The sequence below is a fragment of the Dunckerocampus dactyliophorus genome, chromosome 15, assembly GCF_027744805.1.
Source record: "Dunckerocampus dactyliophorus isolate RoL2022-P2 chromosome 15, RoL_Ddac_1.1, whole genome shotgun sequence".
In the NCBI taxonomy this organism is placed as follows: domain Eukaryota; kingdom Metazoa; phylum Chordata; class Actinopteri; order Syngnathiformes; family Syngnathidae; genus Dunckerocampus; species Dunckerocampus dactyliophorus.
In genome coordinates, this window is record NC_072833.1 from 13,677,397 (window position 1) to 13,700,748 (window position 23,352).

Consider the following 23,352-nt stretch of genomic DNA (forward strand, 5'->3'; position numbering starts at 1 on the left):
ATATTAGAGCTGAGGCCATTATTAGTGGAACTCCAGTATGCAGGAGGTATTTAATTATAATAATATAGTAATATTAGATATTATATCAGCGAATACAAATAATTATTAAAAAAATATGAATGAATAATTTTTTTAATTTGAATGAACAATTATTTAAATGTTATGAATAAATAAAATCATTTTTCGGTGTTTATTACTTAATCCCATTTTACTACTAGCAAAACAGCAGCTACTGCTAAACAGGATGCTGTGCGCCTGCGCATTTGACACCACCACCACAGTCTGGGAAGGCAGTCCTAATGGCGGAGAATGTGCGGTCGCCCTTTGACTACCGGGAGCCCCCGACGCTCGACAGCGACGGTGATGGCAGCAAACCACCGCCGCAACGTGGGTGAGTAAAGCCTGCTTTTCAGCTCTTCTTTCATTTTTGTCCTACTATTCCACCGGGCTACATTGCTAGCTTAAACGCTAGCGCTGAAGACGCACGTTACAAGCCCCGTTGTGTATGCTTTTTAGCCTGTTATTATGACACAAAACTACGCATTTGAGATGTTTTTGTGTATGTTAGGTGTTATATATTGTGGTATCCCCTACCAGGCGTCACTAAATATGTAATTTCAGCCCCAAGCGTGCTTATTCGTCATGTTTTGACGCTCTTTTTAGGAATGCTAACTGGTATAGCAAGCTTCAGCATTGGATGTGTTGATGATGAATGAAACTGATCTGAGATCTGCTTTGTAGTGCATTGTAAACGTCAAGTGACATTAAGAAACGTCTGCAGTAGAATATAAAGCAGAAATTACATTTTTTTTTTAGAAAAATAAATGTTAGATTCCGAATTATATGATCAGAAATATAATAAAGCTATTAATATTTAAAACTAATTATGCTTTGGTGACCTTATTTAGGGCAGTTCCACGCCTTGTGTCATGTAAAAATCAACAAAATTTTATGCTGTAACTTTGAAGTGTCGCCAAAACTGTACTTGACTAGGTCCAAACTCCAAAGTTTTTGTGCAACTTAAACACAATTTCCCCCGAAAACTTTTGATGTATGCTCTTCATAAGTGTTGCAAAAACCTCAGAAAATAAAGGTGCATGTATTTTATTGGACAGGGACCATATAACAACATTATTAAATATTTATATGATTTTAGTATTTGTTTTTAAAATGTCTTATCGAAAAAACTGCAATACATTTTCCTTGTTTCGGTATGCATGCATTTTATTATGCAGCAAATTGTTCAGTTACAATATTATTTAAGAATATGATTACATATTTTATTTTGGTATTTTTTCCAATAACAATTTAAAATAAAATTGCAATTTAGTATTTATCTTAACAGTGGAAACTCACTTAGCGTCCGCCCAGGTTTGTGTGTTTATGTCGGAAATTTACGCCACAAATTTGCCTCGTTTTGCGTGCATTCTCCAGTTAGCATGCAATATGGCGTGTCTTTTCGAGTTGTTAATACACCACGTGAGTCTAACTGCGTTCTGAATGAAACTTTTATCACAAAACATCCTTCCTTGTTAGCATTCTGTTAGCTAACAAACCCTGCAGTGGTAGAAACGTTTTTTTCCACTTTCACAAAATCAACTGGAAAAGATGCCCCAGGCCAGCTGGACCAGGCGGACAACAGGCCTACAACTACAATGTCGCTATAGCTCGGTTAATATGCAGGCGCGGCATGTAACTGAGGCGTTGTTGGCGGTTTTTGGAAGGGTTTTGTTTAGGGGGCTTTTTTGTTGAGGGAATCCCATTATGTGCATTATTAGCGTCCTTGTGCTAGTAGTTTTTCACTATGTAGAACACACAGAAAAGGGAAATACGTGTGTTATTGTCACACAAAAGGATTCCAGAATAAAGTGCAGTTTTACTTTAGAAGTTTATTTTTCTCTAACAACACTTTCTGTTTTACAGATACCACTTGCCAATCAGGGTGTTTATTTTTTGTTTGTTTTTGCAGTCGCGTTTGTGGGAGAAAACGGAAAGGGACGCCCGTGAAAGTGTGTGACCGGGCATACGTAACAGAGGATGAGGAGGAGGAGAGCTTGTCGGAGCACAGCTACAGCCCTGGTATACGCTAATGCTAATGATCATGGAAGTAAGAACCGTGTTGTCGTGGTGGATTCACACTGCCTTTATTTACTACAGGTGAGGGCCAGTACCCAGAGGGCGCAGAGGACCGCCTCCCCCCACCCGGCAGTCCCTACTACCTGCCCGATCCCGCCCAGCTCTGGTAAGGAGGGCCATTGTTATTAGGTTTGGGTATCAATCGATCTGCACCGATTTCCTTAGTTTGGGGGGATCGGCCGATCCTTACATATGAAACTGATCTTATCCACTGAACTCATCTACCTCCGCAAAGGTCTGAAAGTCAGCCACTGTTCCCTTTTGCTCTGCCATACTGACAGCTAGCAATCAAGCTAAGGCTAAAGCTAAAGCCAGCCGGAGCAAAGAGGCAGGTAGCGGCCTGTTGTTAGTGCTTATGAGCAGTGAAAAGAGCAAAGCTAATACAAGGAAAATGATGGCGTTTGTGGCATTGGACAACCAGCCATTTTTGGTTGATGATGTGGATTTTAATTTTGGTAAAAGGCTCAAAGCAGATTTGCAGTGTAACCTGTTGCGAAAGTTTTGTTTGTTTTTAAAAGACTAAACCTCATGTGCAGTTAAAACATGTTTGTATTTTTTCACAGATATTGTTCAATGTTTTTTTAACAAAATAAGACTGGAACATTGAAGATGTAGGCTGTCAGTTATTTAAACATTTTTTTTTTAAACTTTATCGGTCAAAATGGGACTTGGCTGGTCAAGCTTTTTAAAGATTGTTGATGGGCCAAAAAATTGTAATCGGTGCACCACTAGGTATTAATCCAATACCGGCGACAAATCAGTGGTGGTGCTTAAAGGTACTGTCCCTCTTCAGCTCCAGCTTTTTTGAAAATAAAAAAACATAACACCGTCACCACTGACCAGCATATGTTACCAATAGTGGTTTAAAAGATGATTGTCACAATTTGAAGTCATACTTTGTAAGCAGTTGTTGTGTGTGCAGGCTAAATAACATGACACGTTCATGGCTTTTGCTTACATCTCTTGTACATGCATGCATGTACGTACATGCCTTTAGTGCATCCACAAAACAAAAAGCAGTCTCGGAGAAGTGCCATACCATTTTCAGTCTGTGTGTGGTTATGATATGCTGTACATTATTTTATTAGCTGACAACAAACATAATTAGTGCTTGTGCATGGGTGTTATGTGGGGCGTGGCTTGTTGGAACAGGAAGAGGGCAGGTTTAGAATCTTTGAGCACTTTCAAATGTTAGCGCCCCCTCCCATGCAGTACCTAACTAAGGCAGACAGCACTTTTAAGCGGTGGCCGAACAGATACTTAAAAACAGGAAAACACAAAATTTGTTCCACAATACCTTTTTTATTTTTATGGAATATTGTGACATGCAAGTTCAACAGAATAGTAGTTTAAATACCGTCGTCGCCACTTTGCAGTTGGAACATCACTGCCTCACTCGATTGTGGTTCTCCAAAAATGTGTTGATTTATAAATGATTGCTGTTTCGTGGTTAACTATGGCCTATTATTAGTCAAAAACTATTGAAAGACAAGTCATGTATTCTGGTCACTAAGCGTCAGTAATATTACACTGTTGCAATCATTCTCCATCAAACCGAAGATTCATTTACAAGCTAGCAAGCAAGCAAGCCAGCCAGCCAGCGATGACACAGGAGACGCGGCACGAAGGAGATTGATTGACAATGGTCTACAGCCGATCAGGACGCACATAACAATGGGCGGTGCAGAAAGCAATGGGCGATGCAGACGAGAGAGGGAAGAGAGAAACACTCAACTTCCCACAAAGCAATTCTTCTTAAAGGGCCAGTCTCGGCCTGTAACAGTGTTAATAAAAAAAAAAAAAAGACTCACAAAAAAAATCAGTGCGACATGAACCGCGATAGAGCGAGGGAACACTGTACTTACAAGACGTTAATTGCGCAATATACCCTTCAAGCACTTGTTTCAGGTGGTGAAGTCGGCATCTTTTGAGGTGAAGTACAGTTTTGTAGTTGGAGCATAGAAAACCTATTTATGACTTTCTAAATATGTTTTTAACATTATTAGAGGCCAAGAGACATTAAATAACACCCCTATAGTCACCATTACACTCCTGTTATTCATTGTTTACACCGAATTGCACAACTATTAATGCTGTAGGGACTCTAGATGGCCGCTAACTAGTGAGCTAACCAGTTAGCCTCAATTTTTTTTCTTATAAACTTGAGAAATGGTGTCAAATGGAGTGGGGAAGGAGGACATAATAAGAAGCCACAAACGTATGACTTCCACACGGAATGGGAGGAGATTCTGTTTTCAATCTCAAGCGCAAGGTAATTACAGCTGTCTTGTGGCAAGAACACTACATATCACTTGCATTTCAATATGTTTTGACTAATAATAGACCGTAGTGTGCCACAAAACAGCGACGAAGCAGCACTACGTTCCTCGTCACGGGAATCCGCCCAGAACTGGACTCTCTGGACCAAATGTTGAGTCGCTGTTGATATAGTCCACTGCTGATGGGGATGTCATACAACTTCATGTAAAAAAAAAAAAAAAAATCCGAACTATCTCTTTAAGTTCTGAAAAACCGCAATATCATGAACAACTGTACAACCAAACTTTGATATGACAGTCTTGTGAGTCTTGGAGGCACCTGTAGTGAAGACCTGGGGTAGGCTGTCTTAAGTGTGTTGGCTCACCCTATTAAGAATGATGACAAAGACACTAGGTCGTCACGCCTCATGTATATAACAATGCTGATATTCCTGAATTTTTCTGTTCATGAATGCACACTGTGACCATGATTCGTTGATAATGGTAAGTGTTGTGTTGCTGTTGTGGACAGCACTACAACGAAATATGTGTGTGATGTTGGAATTGAGCACTGCTGCAATAATGTTTAAAAGAACGTCAGACTATCTGACAAGGTTTAGAAGGCATGACTTGTACAAAATCATCTTCAAGAACTTGAGTCTGCATGAATGTTTGCATTTTCGTCGGCACCAGTACCACGGAAGTGAATTTTGGTACCCATCCATACACTCCATTTTTGCGTCATTTCCGTTCAGTATTATTAATTTAGCACTGAAATTGAGGCACCGATATTTACTTAGTTTTTTGGCCTGGTTACTCCCGTTTTTGTTGGCATTATGGTACAGAGTTTCGGTATTCATTCTCACTTGTTACCATGGTAACCGACCATGCAGGCTCTGACAGTCTTCCACGTTTGTGCCTTGACAGTGTGCCAGAGCTGGGCGAGGAGGGTGCCGGCGGAGTCCGGGGCCCTGTGCTGTTCCACCCGCCCCCCAATTGCAGAATCCGTGAGGTGCACTGCGGGACTCAGGTGCGGCTGGTCGTCATAGCGATCCGGGACATTGCCAAAGGGGAGGAGATCACGGTAGACTACAGCTTGACGGACTGGGGCGAGAACGCAATGGTATGATATGGACAGTGTGTCCACAAATACCTTACCCCTAATAAATTCCTGGTACTCCGTGCATTTTTTAGTAAATCCATGGTTACTGTGTTTGGTTCATGTAGTTCTCTTACATTCACCAGGAAGAAGAGGGCGGCCCCCACCCACTCTCCCTGTCCGTTTCCGATTACCTCACCCCTTCGTGGTCGCTATCGCCCTCATCCTCCCCACTCACCCACTCGGAGCCCAGTGACTCGGACCGTGAGGAGGACGAGGAGGAGGAAGACGATGATGATGATGACGATGATGAGGAGGAGGACATGGAGGAGATGCGGGGCCGCATGCTCCGCCGCCGCAAGAAGCGCAAAATCGCTGCGGTAGGGGTTGGCGCCAAGAAAAAGGGTGCCCCTACCTCCTCGCGAGGGCCCGGCCGCCCCTGCTTGTCCTTTTCCCGCCCCACGCCTGTTGGACCGCCCCCTAGGTCTCCACCTAAGCCGGTCAGCGCTCGAGCACCGCCGCCTCCAACCACCAACATCAACAATAACATTAACATAAACATCGGCAGCTCTAGTGGCGCCACAGTGAGCCGTCGGCAGCACTGTCCCTACTGCGGACGCCACTATCGCTCTTTGCCACGCCATCTGGAGAAGCACCACGCCAGCCAGCCGGAGGTCAGGTCGGCCATGGAGCTGGCGCACCTCCGCACACACTCCAATGGCACCGCCAAGCACCCTTTGTCCACTGTTGCCTCCTCTCACGGTCATTCCTTCGCAGTCCCGCAGTCATCACCTCCCAACCCGACGGTGGCGCCACCCTCTCTCTTCACTCGGGAGCGGGAATCGCCACGTACGGGCACTGGCGGAGTTTCTTTCTCATTGTCCTTGTCGCCGCCCGCTTCCAAAAAAAATCCACCGGCGGCTAGCTCGCCCACAAAGCGCGCCGCCCCCCCTCCGGTGGCGCCTCGGATAAAGAGCCCGACACCTCCTCCCCCGCCTCCATCACCTCCCAGGCGGGGTCGCAGGTTGAAGAGGGAGAAGCATGAAGAGCCGCAGAAGATAGAAGAGGATCTGGCTCCGCCTCCGACGCCAGAACCAGACATAGATCCGGATGAAGATATAGAGCTTAGTGCAGATGGCGAGTGTGACACTCCAGAGGAGAAGAATGGGGATGCTACAAGGTCACGTCGGCATCACATCTCCCCACTTCTTTCCTCCCTCTCCATTTTGGTGCTCTACCTCCGACAGCAGCAGCGATCTGCCTTCCTTGCGCTTAACCATTCCCGCTCGGCCGAGGCCTGGCGTCAGCTGTGCCACTCCAGCCTCTCCCTGCTCATCCTCTACAACCGCCACCGTGAGTGTGAGGTGGCCAAGCTCACTATCCAGGACTACCGTAAGCGAGCCACCCCGGAGAACCCTCGTAATGCCTCCCCCTCTGACATGGAGGCTCTCCTGTCCCCCTTTGAACGCAATGTCCTCTGCCACCTCTCACGGGCCAGCGTCATGGGCAAACGCGGGCGACTCCAACCCCTCATCCTGCCCCCGAACTCTGAATCCTGCCTAGACCTGCTCCTTCAAACGAGCCCCGAGGTGGGCGTGGACCCTGAGAGCCCTTATGTCTTCTCCCGCCCCTATCATTCCCCCGCTACACCTCTCCGGGGCACAGACCTCCTGCGGAATCTTGCACGAGCCAGTGGGGCCAAGAACCCTGGGGCGATAACGGGAACGCGAGTGCGCCGGCAGGTCGCCATCTTCACTCAGCTGCTGCTCCTCGAGGAGGGCGAGGGTCAAGGCGGTGCCACCAAGCGCTTGGAAAACTTCTTAGAGACGGAGTACCATGTGACGCAGAACTGCTCTTCCATCGTACGGGACGCTGCCCTTATGGGTCGTGTGGGGCGCGTCGTTCTCTACGGGGAGAAGGAGGGCGTTCTTTTCCGTGGGATGAGCCTCCAGCACATCTGTCTTGAGTTGGATGGTAAGCTTTCAAACATTTTAAATGACATACCTAAATGACTTTAAAAATAATTATCTCGTTGCCTCGCAGTGATGTCCGGCAACTCGGCAGACTCCTTCTCGGAAGAGTCAGAGCCAGAAGACCACAAGGAGGAAGTGCAAGAAAAGGTGGACGTCGTAGTGAAGAAGAAAGGACCGGGGAGACCACCGAGGAAGAAGAGAGTGCCCATTACTCCGCCAGTTAGTACCTCCGTAGCTGGCACCCAGAAGAGGAGATCGGCCCCACCCAAATCAGGTAATCCTGAGCCTTGTTGATTCCATCTAAATGAGACCTATCATATACAAATAAATATTAAAAAATACCCAAACACAAATCTGTTTTTTTAAATAATGTGAATGGATGCACTTTATTGTTTTTATTTTAGTTTGGATGTGAATAATCCATTTTGAACATGACTGAACATATTTTTGTTAATTATTTTATAAATGTTACTTTATTTTTAATTCATTTATACACTTTGATTTTCAGTAAGTTCATATTTACAACTTGCCAAGGGTATCTGGTTTGGGAGCCTGAAGATCTCGTCTATGCTGTTTTCAGATGATGTGGTCCTGATGGCCTTTTATATTAAATAATTATTTTGTGTATTTCAGTATTTTTTTCCCCATTGAAATCCATTTTTAAAGAATGTTTGTCACATTTTAAAAATACATGTATTAAGGGGACTGTATGCAGCAAGTTCCCCAGCTGCCCAGAGGGCAATGAACTGCAAGCATTATATCCAGACCCTTCCTGCTTTGAGTACATGAGCTACGCCGACGTTACATGCACACGCACAGTAGTCATGATTCTTGTCAGTTACTGATAGCAATTTGGCTACGTTTAGCTACTAATGTTAGCTATCACTGAATGTATAGCTTATCGTAATTTGAATGTAAATAATGATCGCTTCCCTTGAGACAGCTTTTATGCGTGTGCACGTGCTGCGGAAATCTATGTGAATACCAGTCAGCAGTGAGTGACTTATTAGGGTTGAATGACATTAATTTTTATTCCTTCATTTTCTATGCCGCTTGTCCTTGTTTGGGTTGCAAGGGTATACTGGAGCCTATCCCAGCTGACTGTGAGCGAGAGGCAGGGTATACTTTGGACTGGTCGCCAGCCAATCGCAGAGCACATAATGTTGAATGACAATTTACGCAAATTTTTATGAAGTTTAATCTGTAATTGTGAAAAAAATATTTTTTGTACAATCTGTTTTTTTAAACCACTGGATAACATGCTAGCTGGTGGTGGTTTTCTTGTATTTTTTTAATTGAAAAAATGTAGTCTTGAGCCAGCTGCATACAGTCCGTTTCAATAATACAGTATTTTATACTATTTTGTGCACTTTGGATCACTAATGTCTGTATTGACCTTTCATAGGGAAGCGTGGCGTGTTGAAGCGTCCCTGGTCGGAGGCTGAACGCATTTCTGTGGAGACGCACCTGAAGCGTAACCTGGTGGAGCTGCGTGTGCCTGCCAAGGCTGACTGCGAACGCTGCCTGGAGCTCTGCCCGCTGCTAGTCAGCAACCAGCGTGACTGGCGCGCCATCAAGTTCTACGTGCACAACCGCATCCAGCTGCTGAAAAAGCAGGGGCGCAGGGAGAGTGCAGTCATTGCAGCTGCATCCGTTTAAATCGACGACAACGGTAACCTTATTTTCATATAAAAAATAAACACCAGCAATCATGGTGGAGTGCAGCTTCCAACTGTAATATAATATAAAGGGAGTACTATAACAACTGGCTCCCTCTAGTGGTGAACAATCACTTTGTCTCTTGTTAATGTGAACTGCCAATGTAGCATTCATGTATGGGCTACTAATATTCTTTTGATGACCAAACGTGAATGTTTAAAGCAGCAGCATTTTTTCAAAAAGGCCCACAGATGGACTGCGTTGTCTTCTAGGTCAGTGTTTCCCAACTTTCATTGAGCCAAGGCACATATTTTATATTAGATAAATCTCAACTAAACAGCAGGATACACAGGTTAATTATGTATATTCTGCCATCTAGTGGAAGACCATGTATTTGTTCTGCCTGCCCGTATACGTTGCTTACATACAGTAGATAAACAAAGATACATTATTTGTAGTAAATACGTTTTTGGGCCAATGAAGTGAAATTGGATCATTTTCTGTGACACGCATGATGATCACTCACTCTGTATCGGCACAGTGGTTGGGGTTCACTGTTCTAGACTGAGTTGTTTGTTTTTTTTACACACGTATATATGTATACATGTGTGTGTGTGTGTGTGTGTGTGTGTGTATATATATATGTATATGTGTGTGTGTGTATGTATATATATTTCCTGAGAGGGGTACAAAGCATGACATAGCAAGCAAAATTTCTAACCAATTTGCATATTAAAATAAAATATCACTTTAATATATTGCTACATCATCTGTACCTATTACTATAAATGCTTTAAACTTACCTTACATTGTCACAAACATGCACCAAAATGGTGATATATCTTGTACATAACAGAGCTAGTGGATAGACCCCACTTCAAACTCTGTGAGAGACTCAATGCTGTGTTCATGTTTAGTTAGCACACTAGTAACACACTTCACCTTCCACGGAAGCACGATGTTAAAAAAAAAAAAACGGTTCCCCAAAGTGTATTGATTCGCAAAAATAGATCAGTACAAATCATGTATTTTTATGTGGTTATATCTGCAAATCACTGTAGTCTGTGCGTCATGGCCCTCAAAGTGATGGCACCCTCTCTTGTACCCCTTTCAGGAGACTGACTTGTGCGTGCGTGTATGTATGTACAGTATATATATATATATATATATATACAGTATATATATATACTACGTGTGTGTATTCAACTTGTCTTTGCATACTGATATTCATTGGCTGATCAGAAAAAACTGGCCAGTAGTGATCTAATGTACATATTGTAAATATTATCTGTATTAAAGTTAAAGGACTTGTTGTTGTTTTTTAAAACTCGTTGTGAGTTTCTTGTAGTCTGCCTTGTTAAATATTTTGACATTCATCACTTTCACATTTTTATAAAATTTTAGAGCGTAAGTCTTTTTAATTATTCACTTACTGAAAATCATAATGGCATCAAAGTCGAACCGCCTCTGCCTTAAAATTGTGTTTGTAAAGTGTGACACTGTCAAAACTACACTCAAACTAGATTTTCTGTCTATTCATTGTCACTAAATACCAGTTTCTACTTTAGGTTGCAAGCAAAAACAGCTCAAATACACTAATATAATTGTAGTACAATATATATATCAAAGGCTCAAGCATACCCGCGACCCTAGTGAGGACAAGCGGTATAGAAAATACTGTAGATGGATTGACTACAGTATATCTTATTTTGAAGTCTAACCGAAAGTGTTTTAGCTGCTTGTGTGGTATTGTGCAGCATTGCAGCCCTTTTGTGACTCCATCAACTTGTTCAAACATAAATTATTTAGAGACTTACAGAAAACAACGTCGTGTCAAGGTATGTATTTCAAGGTACCGGAAGTGTCTTCAAAATAAGTTTACGACATGTCTGCTATCCATATAAACCTATATAAAACTGGGTTTGTGAATGTGTAATATATAAAATTTTATTGTCTGCTTTATTTTTGCAAGCTGAAATGCAGAAGTACTTAAGATAAGCTTTTATACAATGATACAATTTTGAAATTTAACAGGAAGTGTGTTTTAGCAGCATTAGCTTCAAGTGAAAAATGTCAAGGGTTGCTTGTTGGTATGGTATTACAGTCGTCCGCCTTTGTCGTCATTTTGTCCGGGACTTGATTTAAACATATCGTTGTTAATTGTACATTAGTCAAATTAACACCATGCGTGGCATTTATGCACTTCGCAGACACATAAACGCATGTAATGTTAGTTGTACTGGCTAAAACTAGGCTAGCTAGCTTCTTGGAGGTTTGTGGTAGTTTGTGCTCGATGATAGCCAGTTTACAAATCCCCCGAATTTAGCCTCATACTATTGATATTTTTTCTAAGAATGTCTCAGTTTGTAGATGAGGACGAGACAACGCCATTACTCAGAGACGATCCATCGAGGTGAGTGCTAATATAAGGTATTGAGTCGCCATTTGTTATTGTTTACTTTTTACTGTTTTTTTTTCTTGTGCGCAGCGATGACTTCCAAGATGACAACTACAAAAGCCGATGGAGTTCTATCAGAGTCATGTACTTCACTATGTTTCTCAGCAGTGTGGGTGAGCGTTAGAGTTATTAAAACATGCAATTTTGCACATAATGAACGAAAAGTTTTAAGGAGCTGATGGTGCGCATGACGTGACGTCACTTCAGTTTGCAGCCATTCACAGAATCAAATGAGCTCAGGCAAGCGTATTCGTCGCTAGACGTCATGTAAAGTCAGAGCGAAAATGCCGCATACATTTGCTGTTCTCCCATGCGGAAATCGTCGGAAAAGGTTATTACTAAGATCATCGATCATAAAGGGGAAAAAAACGTTCGAGAAACAACCAAAAAATGTAGAGAAAGGTGTCGACTGAACCTGTTTCGTCGAGTGGAGACAAGTATGAGCACGCTCCAGTTTGCAGGGGTCAACAGAAAGTAACATGTATATTTTACTCCAAAATTCTCATGAAAATGTGAAATGCAGTAATAATAACCTCAACAAAAAAAATAACACTGCTATGACAGCAAAAAAGCAACTTTAAAATGTCTGAAGACTTAACTCATTTCAGACAAGAAATGGAGGCAATACATACACTTGCCATTCACAAAATCTAAATTTTTAAACCATTGCTAGACAACAGGGATGCAACTGAAAAAATGTATTTAACATTGAGGCACAACACAACATTACAGCAACTGTAGATGCTCAATTATAGATGACAGCAAAATATTTGAGAATTGAAAAAAAAATTGAGAATTGAAAAAATAATTTGGACATGTTTTTTTCCTGTCTTCTAGGTTTTACTATTGTTATAACATCACTTTGGCCATACTTGCAAAAGGTTGGTGTGTATTTTCTGTATTTTTATTTTAGCTTTATCAGTATTAGCAGTTCTTTCTTTGTATCTAAATGCGTTTTTTGTCTTCTAGATTGATGACACCGCCAACGCCACCTTCCTTGGCTGGGTTGTGGCCGCCTACAGCCTGGGCCAGATGGTAGCATCGCCCATATTTGGCCTCTGGTCCAATCACAGGCCATGCAGAGAACCACTAGTGTGCTCCATTTTCATCAACCTGGCTGCTAATATCTACTATGCCTACGCACACCTGCCCAAGATGGACAATAAGTACCACATACTCATGTCCAGAGCCTTTGTGGGCTTTGGAGCAGGTACCAAGTCATTCTAGGTCATACATTTTGTGGTACCCACCTTACGTATGCTAACATGAGTCAATGTTATGGTAGGTAATGTGGCTGTAGTAAGGTCCTATGTTGCTGGAGCCACATCCCTGAAGGAGAGGACAAACGCTATGGCCAACATGAGCGCATGTCAAGCTTTGGGTTTCATCCTCGGACCAGGTAAATATGCTTTTTAAAAAAATATATATATCTCTGAGCCGTGGTGCGGGGGGAACCCGCTGAGGGTTACAAATGGTGGTTTGTAACATACAACAACCACGAAGCATACTTCCTGGAGAATGATCCAATATGATTGTAGGCGCCAGAGCACCTGATGGGTGGACATGACCCAGAGGGCACTCAGAGACCACATTTATGCAAATCGGCACAGAGTCCCTGAGAGAAAACTCTTAGGAACCAATGAGACGACTTGGCATAAAACAGCCAGCGTCTAGAATACCAGATTTGCCGGAAGGCCAAGGTGGACTCTGTCAGTATGGGCGGTCGCTGGCGGGCATCCCCTGTTGCTTAGACACATTGAACCAGGAAATCAATTGGATTCTTTTGATAGCAGGTCTTGATACCTTAGGGAGGGTGGTGGGTGGTAAGATACTACGGCCATGTAGCACACTTTCCGGGGAATGAGCCGACCTGATCGTACGTGCTCAGGCAGCTGATAGGTGGAGACGACCCAGTGGGCACTCCCAGACCACGTCTAGGCACATTGGTACCAAGTCCGTGACAGAAAATCTTTGCGAACTGATGGGGCGACTTTGTGTCATAGCTAGTGTCTAAAACACCATTCTGGTGGTTGCTGGGTAGCATCTCCTTGTGTTTTGGTGCATTGTTTGATTAAGCAAAGCGACTCTGTTTGTTTGATACAAAGTCTCTGAAGAAAATCCTGAGGGAGGGTGGTGGTTGGTAAGATACTACAGCCATGTGGCACACCTTCCAGAGAATGGACCAACCTGATTGTAGATGCTCAGGCACCTGCTGGGCAATATCTGAAGTCAGAGAATAGCTTGTCCTGCTTTTATGTGCCCCCTCAGCGCTGCAGGCCTGCCTGTCGTTCATTGGTGAACTCGGCTACACCGTGGACGTCATTGACCTGAAGCTCAACATGTACACTGCTCCAGCACTACTGGCTGCCATCTTCGGCGTCATCAACATCCTTTTGGTGGTCCTGGTGCTCAGGTGAAGTTTTTTGAAAGGCAAAAACAGTTGATATATAAAAGAATGGGTGTGTCTGAAGGTTTCTTGATGTTTTTTGCAGGGAACACCGCATCAGTGATGATGGGCAACACGTCCAAGCCGTCAACTACATATCTGAAGGTAAAGACTGTTGACATCATGGTCTTTATTTGAATAGTTGATCTGAGAGTTTCACGTCTCACAGATCAAGTTGACATCGAAGAGGACTCTGAGGAAACTATCGACCAAGTCGCTGTGCTCACCTCCAACATCCTCTTCTTCGTCGTCATGTTCATTTTTGCCGTTTTCGAGACGTACGTAGTGCTTGCAAGTACGTAGTACGTACGTAGTACGTACTTGCATAGATTTTTGTAATTTACTTCGTTTGCATCCTTTTCTCCTCAGGATTGCCACCCCTTTGTCCATGGACATGTTCGCTTGGACAAGGAAGGAAGCCGTTTTGTACAACGGCATCATCATCTGCTGCATCGGTTTCGAGTCTATCCTGGTCTTCCTGGTGGTCAAAGTGGCCTCTCAAAGGTAACCAGACACAAAATGATAGCCAAAGATACTCTACATGACAGAAATGTGCTGCAGTTTTTAATTACAGACTGCAAGTCAAAGATCATATCAGTGATTCTCAACTGGTGGGTTGCCACCGAAAAGTGAGACCTTTTTTCATTTATGGGGTTGTTGCCTGGGCAAATGGAATTGAACTTTTATTCCGAAGGGGACTTTTTTAATGTAGTGGGTTATCGTATATTAATACTCCTTAAAGTAGCGACAACACTCTGTAGTACCAACAGAGTTTAGCATATTGTGGGTCGAGCTTGAGTTCTGGTGACAACGCTGTGTGTAGTACTATTTGAAACCTGATGTTATAGAAGAAGACCAACAAAGTTTGTTATTATCTTGGGGTGCGCATGAGGAAGGAAATAGTCAGAGGCAAACTTCAGCTTGCTTTAAGAAAGTGCTCTTTATTTGATATTAGCCAGCAAATACTCTCTCCCGTGGTGCAAACAAAACCAACACAACAAATCAATATTAATGGAACACAGCTGCACCACACCGACTATGCAGGTATCAAATGACGCTTACACACTAACATCCATGCAAAACTATACCCACATCTACAACCTACAAGGCGTACTCGGTAACTGTGCCATAGCTATTCCTCCCCACGTGCTACACAGCCCTCCGTGCACGCGACAGTATGCTAATTGAGCATGATGAAACGCTGGTATAAAGGGCAAACCTCAATGTGTTGTATGTGGCGAGGTATTGGTAAAGAAGACTTTATAAGTTATTCCAATTTTAGGATTAAAAAGCTGCTACCACAAGCTGCCACCACAGGCTAAAATATTATTAAACTTGTTGCTCTTTGTTGACCTATTGAGTTAATCAAAAAAGTTACATTTGTTCAAAATCTTGACAAATACTTTTTGTTAAAATCATTTTTCAAGTTTGTGAATAGAAACATATTCTTCCTGAAATGTTCATTAAACTCCTCTTTTGCTGGCACACTGTTATTTTGCACAACCTCATATAGATATTTGAGAAATTTTAGTTGAAATATATCCGCAATTTGGGTCACAGCTTGTTATTAAGGGTTGACAGTGGGTCCCGCAGCCAAAACAGTTGAGAACCACTTTTCTATGTGACAGGAGGGCTGTGCTGTTTTTAAACACCTACAACTGGTCAAATATCAAAGATATCACATGATGGTGTTCTCCAGGGCTCGATTCAAAGTCCCATTCTTTTTAACCTTGGCGACTTTTAATTTTTTTTAAAAATTTACTTACAGTAATTGCATAATTTTTAGGGTTGGGGATCGTCCCGTCTTGCTTGCAGGCTTGGCCATCATATTCTGCGGCTTTTTTGTCCTGCTTCCATGGGGGAACTATTACCCAAAAATCCAGTGGGCAGGTATTTTTTTTAATGCTCTATTTAGCAAAATGGCTAAACCTTCAATGCTAAAGTTTTGTCCTCAACATCCCCAGATCTTAAAAACAACTCATTGGTCAGTCAGATGTCATCCAACGGTACTTGGGAGCCAACTGGGTGCCCGTATGAGCAGACGTGGTGCCAGTACACCCCTGTCATTCACCTGGCTCAGTACATCTCCTCGGATTTCCTCATCGGGGTTGGCTATCCGGCTTGCAACGTAATGTCCTACACCCTCTATTCCAAAATCCTTGGACCGAAACCACAGGTAAAATACTTATATACTCAATCACTGTCTTGATTAGAGTAAGGTTCCCCAGGCTGGCCAAGTTAAACATGAAGGACTGAGGTTCCCCTTGGTCTTGACAAATGTTAATTGAGTGAGGTTCCCCAGAATGGCAAAGACAAAAATGAATGGAGGAAACAAAGGCAAACAGAGTGAGGTTCCCCAGAATGGCAAAGACAAAAATGAATGGAGGAAACAAAGGCAAACAGAGTGAGGTTTCCCAGAATGGCGATTTTATTTTTATTATATTTAGTTTTAAACTATTCTGTCCAGCCAATAGGGCAAGTAGTATTGTTGATCTAGATGCCCTTACGTGCTAAAGAGATGGCCCTGCAAGGGAAAAGTGTAAGATACTTCTTTTGCATAGTTTGTATTGAACTTCATTTGATGTTTTATTATGATGTGTATTTGAAGCAGCCAGACCAGAGCAGGAGGGGATGGAGGAGAGAAAAGGAGACAGATGGGGAGGGGGGGACAAGGCAGAGAGAGACAATTAAATCCACCAACAACAACAGGACTACTACAGGAAAATGTCTACAAGAAACATGGTGTCCGCTGTAGTAATAACAAGATGATTGTAACAAGAACAATGATAATATTGTAGTGACACTGTAATACTTAGTAGTAATAATAATAAATATGCACAACAATAATACAGTAATATTAACAATTGCTATTGGTATGCTTGGAGGGGGACCCTCACCACTCGTGGGAGGAGCTAGAGAGAGAGGGGTCGGTTGCAGTGTGAAATGGGTGACAGCCGAACAACGTACAAGTGACCGTAATTGGTTTCCTCCATAGGATGGCTAGGCTCTCCATTACAGAGAGTGTGAGAAGCTCTTGTCATTCGGGAGAAGCGCGCAGCTTCACATAACGAGGAGCTAGATGAGGTGGCAAGGGCATCTGGCCTCCCAGACGCCTCCCTGGGGAGGTGTTCAGGGCAAATTTAGCCTGTCAGTATCCCTTGCAACTTGGCTACCTAGGTGTCTTCACATGTCACTCATATTTTACAACCATTGGCGTTCCTTCATTTAGTTGTAATTGTAACTACAAAGGTGAGCTGAGAACCTCTGACCATTCCTCCTTTAGTTTGATGTTTGAGTCCCTATATATGTTTTTCTCATGGGTTTCATGTCTTTCAGGGTGTGTACATGGGCTGGCTTACGGCATCTGGCAGCGGAGCACGGACTTTGGGCCCTGTGTTTGTCTCCCATGTTTACACACTCTTGGGATCTCGCTGGGCCTTTGCTCTCATCTGCGTCATGGTGGCGGCCGCCATTGTCCTCCTTAGCGCCGTCTACCACAGACTCATTGCCTTTTCCGTACGTCATGGGAGGATGATAGAATGAGGAGGACGTTTATTTCCTTTTTATGAGGGTTCAAAGATGAGTTTTATAAAAGGGACCAATGAGTTACTACAGTTTTGTTATTGAAACAGCATTTTACTGAACACAATTTTAAAAACTCACTGGTTTAAAAAATGTGACTTAACACGAATGTGAATATCATGCATCGATTTTTAAAACAAAATGAAATATCATATTTTATATATTGCTAAGCTAATATTGTGTTATTTTGTTATTTTTTTTAATTGTATGTGGAGCCCATATAGTCGAGTAATTCTTGAAAAAAATATATACAAAAAGAAAACGGATACAAAAACTTCAAAGGCACTGGTAAAAAAAAACAAACAAACATAATAGTAAAGTTTTCTAAGCTTTTTAGAAATTGTTAAATGTTATATATTACAAATTATTTTTTGTGGGTGTGAATGGTCCAGTAATTCTTTTAAAAAAATATATGAAAAATATGTCCTAAAACATCAGCCACGTTTGCTGGTTTAAATCCGTAATATGATTAATAATGGTTTTTTTTCCTTCTAGAAATAAATCAGATTTATACATTACAACGAACCATTTTAAATCTACTATTTTGTTGGGTTCCTCCCAATATATTATTGTTAATGTTTACATTAAAAAGAAGTGAGCCATTTAATAAAAAAAAATAATTACCAAAGCAGAATTTATGCAAAAAAAACAATACGACACATTGCCATCTCCATCCATCCACCCATTGTCTATAACTCACTAGGGTCGCGGTTATGCTGGGGCCTATTTCAGCTGACTTCGGGCGAGAGGCGGGGTACACCCTGGACTGGTCGCCAGCCAATCGCAGGGCACATACAGTATAAACAAACAAGCATTCACACTCACATTAATACCTATGGACAATTTGGAGTCGCCAATTAACCTAACATGCATGTTTTTGGAATGTGGGAGGAAACCGGAGAGAACATGCACATGTGGAGAGACTCCACACTAGATGCCCAACAGAGATTCGAACCCACATATTCCGATTCTCCTGACTGTGTGGCCAACATGCTAACTGAGCTAGCTTCTGCTTACCTGAGCATGCGTGGAATAACTACTTCCTGACACACCGGAAGAGACGTTAGTTACCGGAACTTCCGAATTGCAACATCAAGACTAGCGCAAGAGTCGTCGGCGAATGTTTTGAATGGGATTACGGCGTTTATTGATACTATTTGTATCATACTTCCATACGTATTAGCAGATTTCAAGGAGTCAGTTGATATTTTTTTGGTGCTGGAATGGGTAAGAAAACTTTTAGAACTTCATACGGTGTGTGACTTGTATGGGTAGCGTTAATTAGCTATTGGCGTTAGCATTTAGCTAATGAAGTTCTCGTTTTCTGTTTTTTCCAGATTCAACAGAAACCCCCCTCGTATGTACACCCTTCGTTTTGTCCATTGACTCGTGTCTGTACGGTCGAAAGTAGGAAAGCTAGAACGCATTCCCATCTGACACCTTTTCATGATGGGTATTGGGTTTGATACTGCATTTGTCACACACTTGGTGTCCATCTGCTTGTAGTAAAGTGCTTGAATCAAACACACAGTCATGACAAAAAAAAACATTGGCACCCTTGTGCTTCTTTCAGATAATGCACCACTTCTCCAAAAAAAGGTAGCAATTACAAATGCTTCGGTTTGTTTTGTTTGTGTTGGAATAACACACAATAGCAGAGGAAAAAAGGCTAATCTGATCACATAGAACTCTAAAAATGGACAAAATTATCGGCACCTTATTAAAATTATAAGAAATAATTGTATCACAAGAATGCCATATTCCTTTTAATTTGTAGTTATATACTTCTGTGGCAATATGTGCTTGCAATTTAGAAACCACACCTGCGGCCATTTACAATGAAAAGGTGACTCATCCTTAGTGTTGCATCTCTGTACCACACTCAGCATGGAGAAATGAAAGAAGAGCAAAGAATTGTCAGGGTTTGAAAACCAAGATTGTAGAAAAGCATGGGCAATCTCAAGGGTACATGTCCATCACGAGAGATCTGAATGTTCCTGTGTCTACTGTGCATCAGCAAGAAGTTCACAGCCCGTGGTAACCAACCTCCCTGGACGCGGACAGAAGACAAAAATTGTTCAAAGATTGCCACAAATGATTGTTCGAAGCTCGATCCACTTTCAAATCCATTCAAGCTCACCTGTAGACATGAGTACAACAGTGTCATCTCGCAGTATCCGTCACTATCTGAATGAAAAGGGACGCTATGCTGGGAGACCCAGGAGGACCCCACTGCTGACATGGATACATAAAAAGCCAGGCTGGAGTTTGACAACACTTATGGAGATGCCAAAATCCTTCTTGGAGAATGTCTTGTGGACAGATAAGACCAAGGTAAAGCACATCACTGTACTGTTTACCAAAAACTAATTGAGGCCTTCAAAGAAAGCATGGTTCCTACGGTCAAAAATGGAGGCTCATTGATCTTTTGGGGTTGCGTTGCGGATGCCTTGATTGTGTGGACGGTATCGTGAAATCTGTAGACTACAAACTATTTTTGGGGTGCAATGTAGGGACCAGTGACAGAAAGCAGGGTCTCTGTCAGAGGTCCAAACCACCCGTAAAATGGCTAAAACAAAGTGCTGGAAAGTTGTGAAGTGGCCAGCAATTAGTCCAGATCTGAATCCCAGAACACTTGTTCTGTGGGATCTGAAAGCAGCAGATCCCAAACAGAAGTTGGGAAGAGGCACCCTTTAAATCAGAGAGATCCGGGGCGAAGAAGAGTGGGCCAAAATTGCAACAGAGAGGAACAGTATAGGAAACTTGATTACAGTAAACGATTGATTTCAGTAATTTTTTCCAAAGGATGTGCTACCAAATATTAAGTTTAGGGTGCCAATCATTTTGTCCAGTCCATTTTTACACATTTAGCTTTTTTTTTCCCCTGTGCTTTTTTGTGTTGTTCCAATGCAAACTAAAGAAAAACGTGATACAAGATGTATCAGCGCAGCGTATTTGTGCAATTTTCAATGTGAACATGAAAAACTTCCACATACGCTGCGCAAGATACATCTTTGTGTAGTCTATGAAGCGGACATACAAGTTTGTTTGCATCTCAGCTGCACGTTCACCTAATGTTCTCAGAAGGAAGATGGCATTGCAAGTTCTTTCTGTCTTTCTTAAAGCCAACTTGCTCTTCTGCAATCTCAGGATGGATCTTAGTGTTTATCCTCTGTTTGCAGACTCTCAGTACAATCTTAAGCACTGTGATGTTTCTGTAAAACAAAGAAAAGAACGTGGTTGATCTTTTACTGTTAACAGGTTGGAACTCTACTAACAATATACAGTACAAACAAGCAACTTGTACACTTCTTGGTTCCATCCAGTAATTGTGAATTACACCTATCATTACAAGCACATGGCTCATGAGCTTGATAGTTTGGAAGTTGATCCAAGACTAAATTGCAATAAAGTATAAAATTCAATTTGAATTTAAGGCTTTAAAATGTCTAAAATTCATATAAATCTGACAAAACACCTTCAATAAGATTTAAACTTGTCCGTATTAACTGCTACTGCTGCAATTAGTCCACAAGTCAAAGTAATCGATTGAAATTTAGTTTTTTAATATTAATTAAATATTTTTTGTAGTCAACGCATCATTTTACTTTTGGCAAGCCAATCAAATCTTTGCGTGAGCGCGAAACATTGCGACTGTAAATACAAGACAGACGAGAGAGAAGTGAAGTGAGCTCATGTCGCAACGGAACTCGTCTTACTCCAAAATACAGATCCCAGATAGCTTCTACGTGTCAGGCATTTTTTTATTTTATTTATTTATTGATTTATTTTCCCGGCATACTGTTGACTGGAAACGTAAAAATACATGTGATGACCGCTTGTTGTCCAAAATCCGAATAGAAAAACTGCTGTTGCTGCTAATGCTAGGCAGACCAAACCACATTTACAGATGAGCATTCTGCTTCAAACAAGTCAGTGGTTTCAAGAAGAAAGTTTGAGGATTTTGTAAGAATATATGCAGAGGTTGACATCCCATTTGGAACCTTTCCAATTTCCGTTTTTGGTAAAGCACTGCAAACGGGGAGGGACACTGCCTGCAAATGTGAGCAGCCTTCGTCAAATACAGGGAGGCAGGAGGAGAGGGGGGGTGAGAGGTGGTCCAAGCTGATGTTGGACCCACAACTGTCTCTCACAGCTACAGCTGGGGGGGTCCAACTTCAGCTCGGACCACAAAGAAGTAGCTTCTCAACAAAAATGCACAATATATAAAAAAAATTGTGTCCCTCAAATAATTGCTAGAGAGAATATTATCATTAAGAACTAAACCCTTTTGAGAGAATCTAATCATTTTTAGTTCAGTAGCTTAGGGTTATGTTGGGTGCATATACTTTTTGAAGACAAATGCACACTAACAACAAATATTTCCTGTTCTTCCTCTCTTCAAAATAAAAGTCTTGGATGTTTGGCATTACTTGTACAAAAGCACATACATTTAAAAGCACATGTATTAAAAAAGAAACAGTTAAAATTATTTCTTGGTATGAGACACAGGAAACTATTTATATTGGTAAAACATTAATATTGGTGTGTCAACACTACACAGGCATTTTAAATGATTGGGATTATTATCTTTCAGGAGCTGTGAAGTCAGATGCTTGTGCAGTGTGGACATACTCATATTGCTGACAAGTCCACTGCATTTGGGAGTACTGCTCTGAGACATGATCATTTCAGCATTAATCACTTGTTAACAAAAAATATCAAAACAAATTAAAATGTACAATTAATTGTTTTAATCACAAATTCAAATTTGCAATGAATTATTTTAATATTGACGAACTAAAATGTGCACTAAATTATAAAATTATTAACTAAATTATTACTAAATTACTAAATTATTCATATAAAAAATGTGCTTTGAATTATTTTTTTAAACGGTCATAAAAAAAAAAGGTGTGCAATTAATTAGCCAACGAGAGGATCCGGTCAATTTTCAAATTAAAAATTTCAAAATAAAACAGAGACAAATAACCGTAGCCCTGTGTGTGCGCGTTAGTTGCCTATTTGTGTTATTTATCTAAAAAGAGCCTGACAGAGTTGAAAACACGCATCGACACACATATATACACAAAGGCTGCCTATACACACACACCCATATACCTTCAGGGTACACATATCCTACACCGACACACACCCGCAGGCTACACATACACCGACCGTGTCAAGCAGCGCAGAGAAATGAGCCTGGTGTGAGCTGGAGGGCTGCAGCTAGCGTGCGATTTTCGAGGGCGAGCCGCTTCGCAGCACTTCGACGTCCGGTGTGACCCAGGTGGCGTCGGCTGAAACAAAATTATTTATACTATTTACACTTGTCATGGTATAGGTGACGTGTTATATTTTGGGTCTTGAGCTGTATTAAAAAAAAAAAAAAGACGACGAAATTACACACGTTTTTTCAATAAGGCAAATAGTTGAAAAATTTGTCGAAAGTTTAGTTGTAAGAAAACTAGATGTTAGTGGCACGACAAGTGTTACTTTTATTTGAAACAAATGCATGAACTTCACTCTCGCTTTGAAATGTTTTGATTTTTGAGGACGATATACGATAACTACAAAACGGAACAAAGGTAACTGCAGCCGAGTCACAATTCATCGAGCACAAGCAGCTGGACCAGCTAGGAGTGTTTATATGACATTTATCTATATGCAATTCACCTTCCCTTTGCAGGAAAAGGAAGACATACCATCCTCTTTTCTAGGTAAGAAGTCTATATTGTCTT

General features: G+C 41.8%; 3 protein-coding genes across 4 annotated transcripts in view; all 3 read left to right on the plus strand.

The window, feature by feature from the left end:
* Positions 1-272: 272 nt before the first annotated feature.
* Positions 273-9,818, plus strand: LOC129168516 (uncharacterized). Its single transcript, XM_054753877.1, has 7 exons — positions 273-391; positions 1,970-2,079; positions 2,158-2,242; positions 5,322-5,517; positions 5,640-7,467; positions 7,537-7,740; positions 8,872-9,818. The coding sequence occupies exons 1-7, from the start codon at positions 300-302 to the stop codon at positions 9,123-9,125; spliced, it is 2,769 nt and encodes a 922-aa protein (XP_054609852.1). The 5' UTR covers positions 273-299; the 3' UTR covers positions 9,126-9,818.
* A 1,365-nt stretch (positions 9,819-11,183) lies between these two features.
* Positions 11,184-17,584, plus strand: mfsd8 (major facilitator superfamily domain containing 8). Its single transcript, XM_054800385.1, has 12 exons — positions 11,184-11,538; positions 11,614-11,696; positions 12,421-12,464; positions 12,553-12,793; positions 12,869-12,982; positions 13,852-13,996; positions 14,076-14,134; positions 14,199-14,307; positions 14,399-14,533; positions 15,816-15,919; positions 15,994-16,205; positions 17,366-17,584. Exons 1-12 carry the CDS (start codon positions 11,480-11,482, stop codon positions 17,570-17,572), a joined length of 1,512 nt encoding a protein of 503 aa, XP_054656360.1. The 5' UTR covers positions 11,184-11,479; the 3' UTR covers positions 17,573-17,584.
* A 1,252-nt stretch (positions 17,585-18,836) lies between these two features.
* LOC129194885 (tetratricopeptide repeat protein 31-like) overlaps positions 18,837-23,352 on the plus strand; it is a 31,679-nt gene continuing 27,163 nt past the window's right edge. The window contains exons 1-2 of one of the 2 annotated variants that reach the window (XM_054800383.1): positions 19,706-19,945; positions 23,301-23,331. In XM_054800383.1, the coding sequence (XP_054656358.1) occupies positions 19,706-19,945; positions 23,301-23,331 (271 nt within the window). Of the gene's footprint in view, positions 18,969-19,705; positions 19,946-23,300; positions 23,332-23,352 lie in introns of those variants that run through there. The other variant, XM_054800384.1, reaches the window with a different exon arrangement.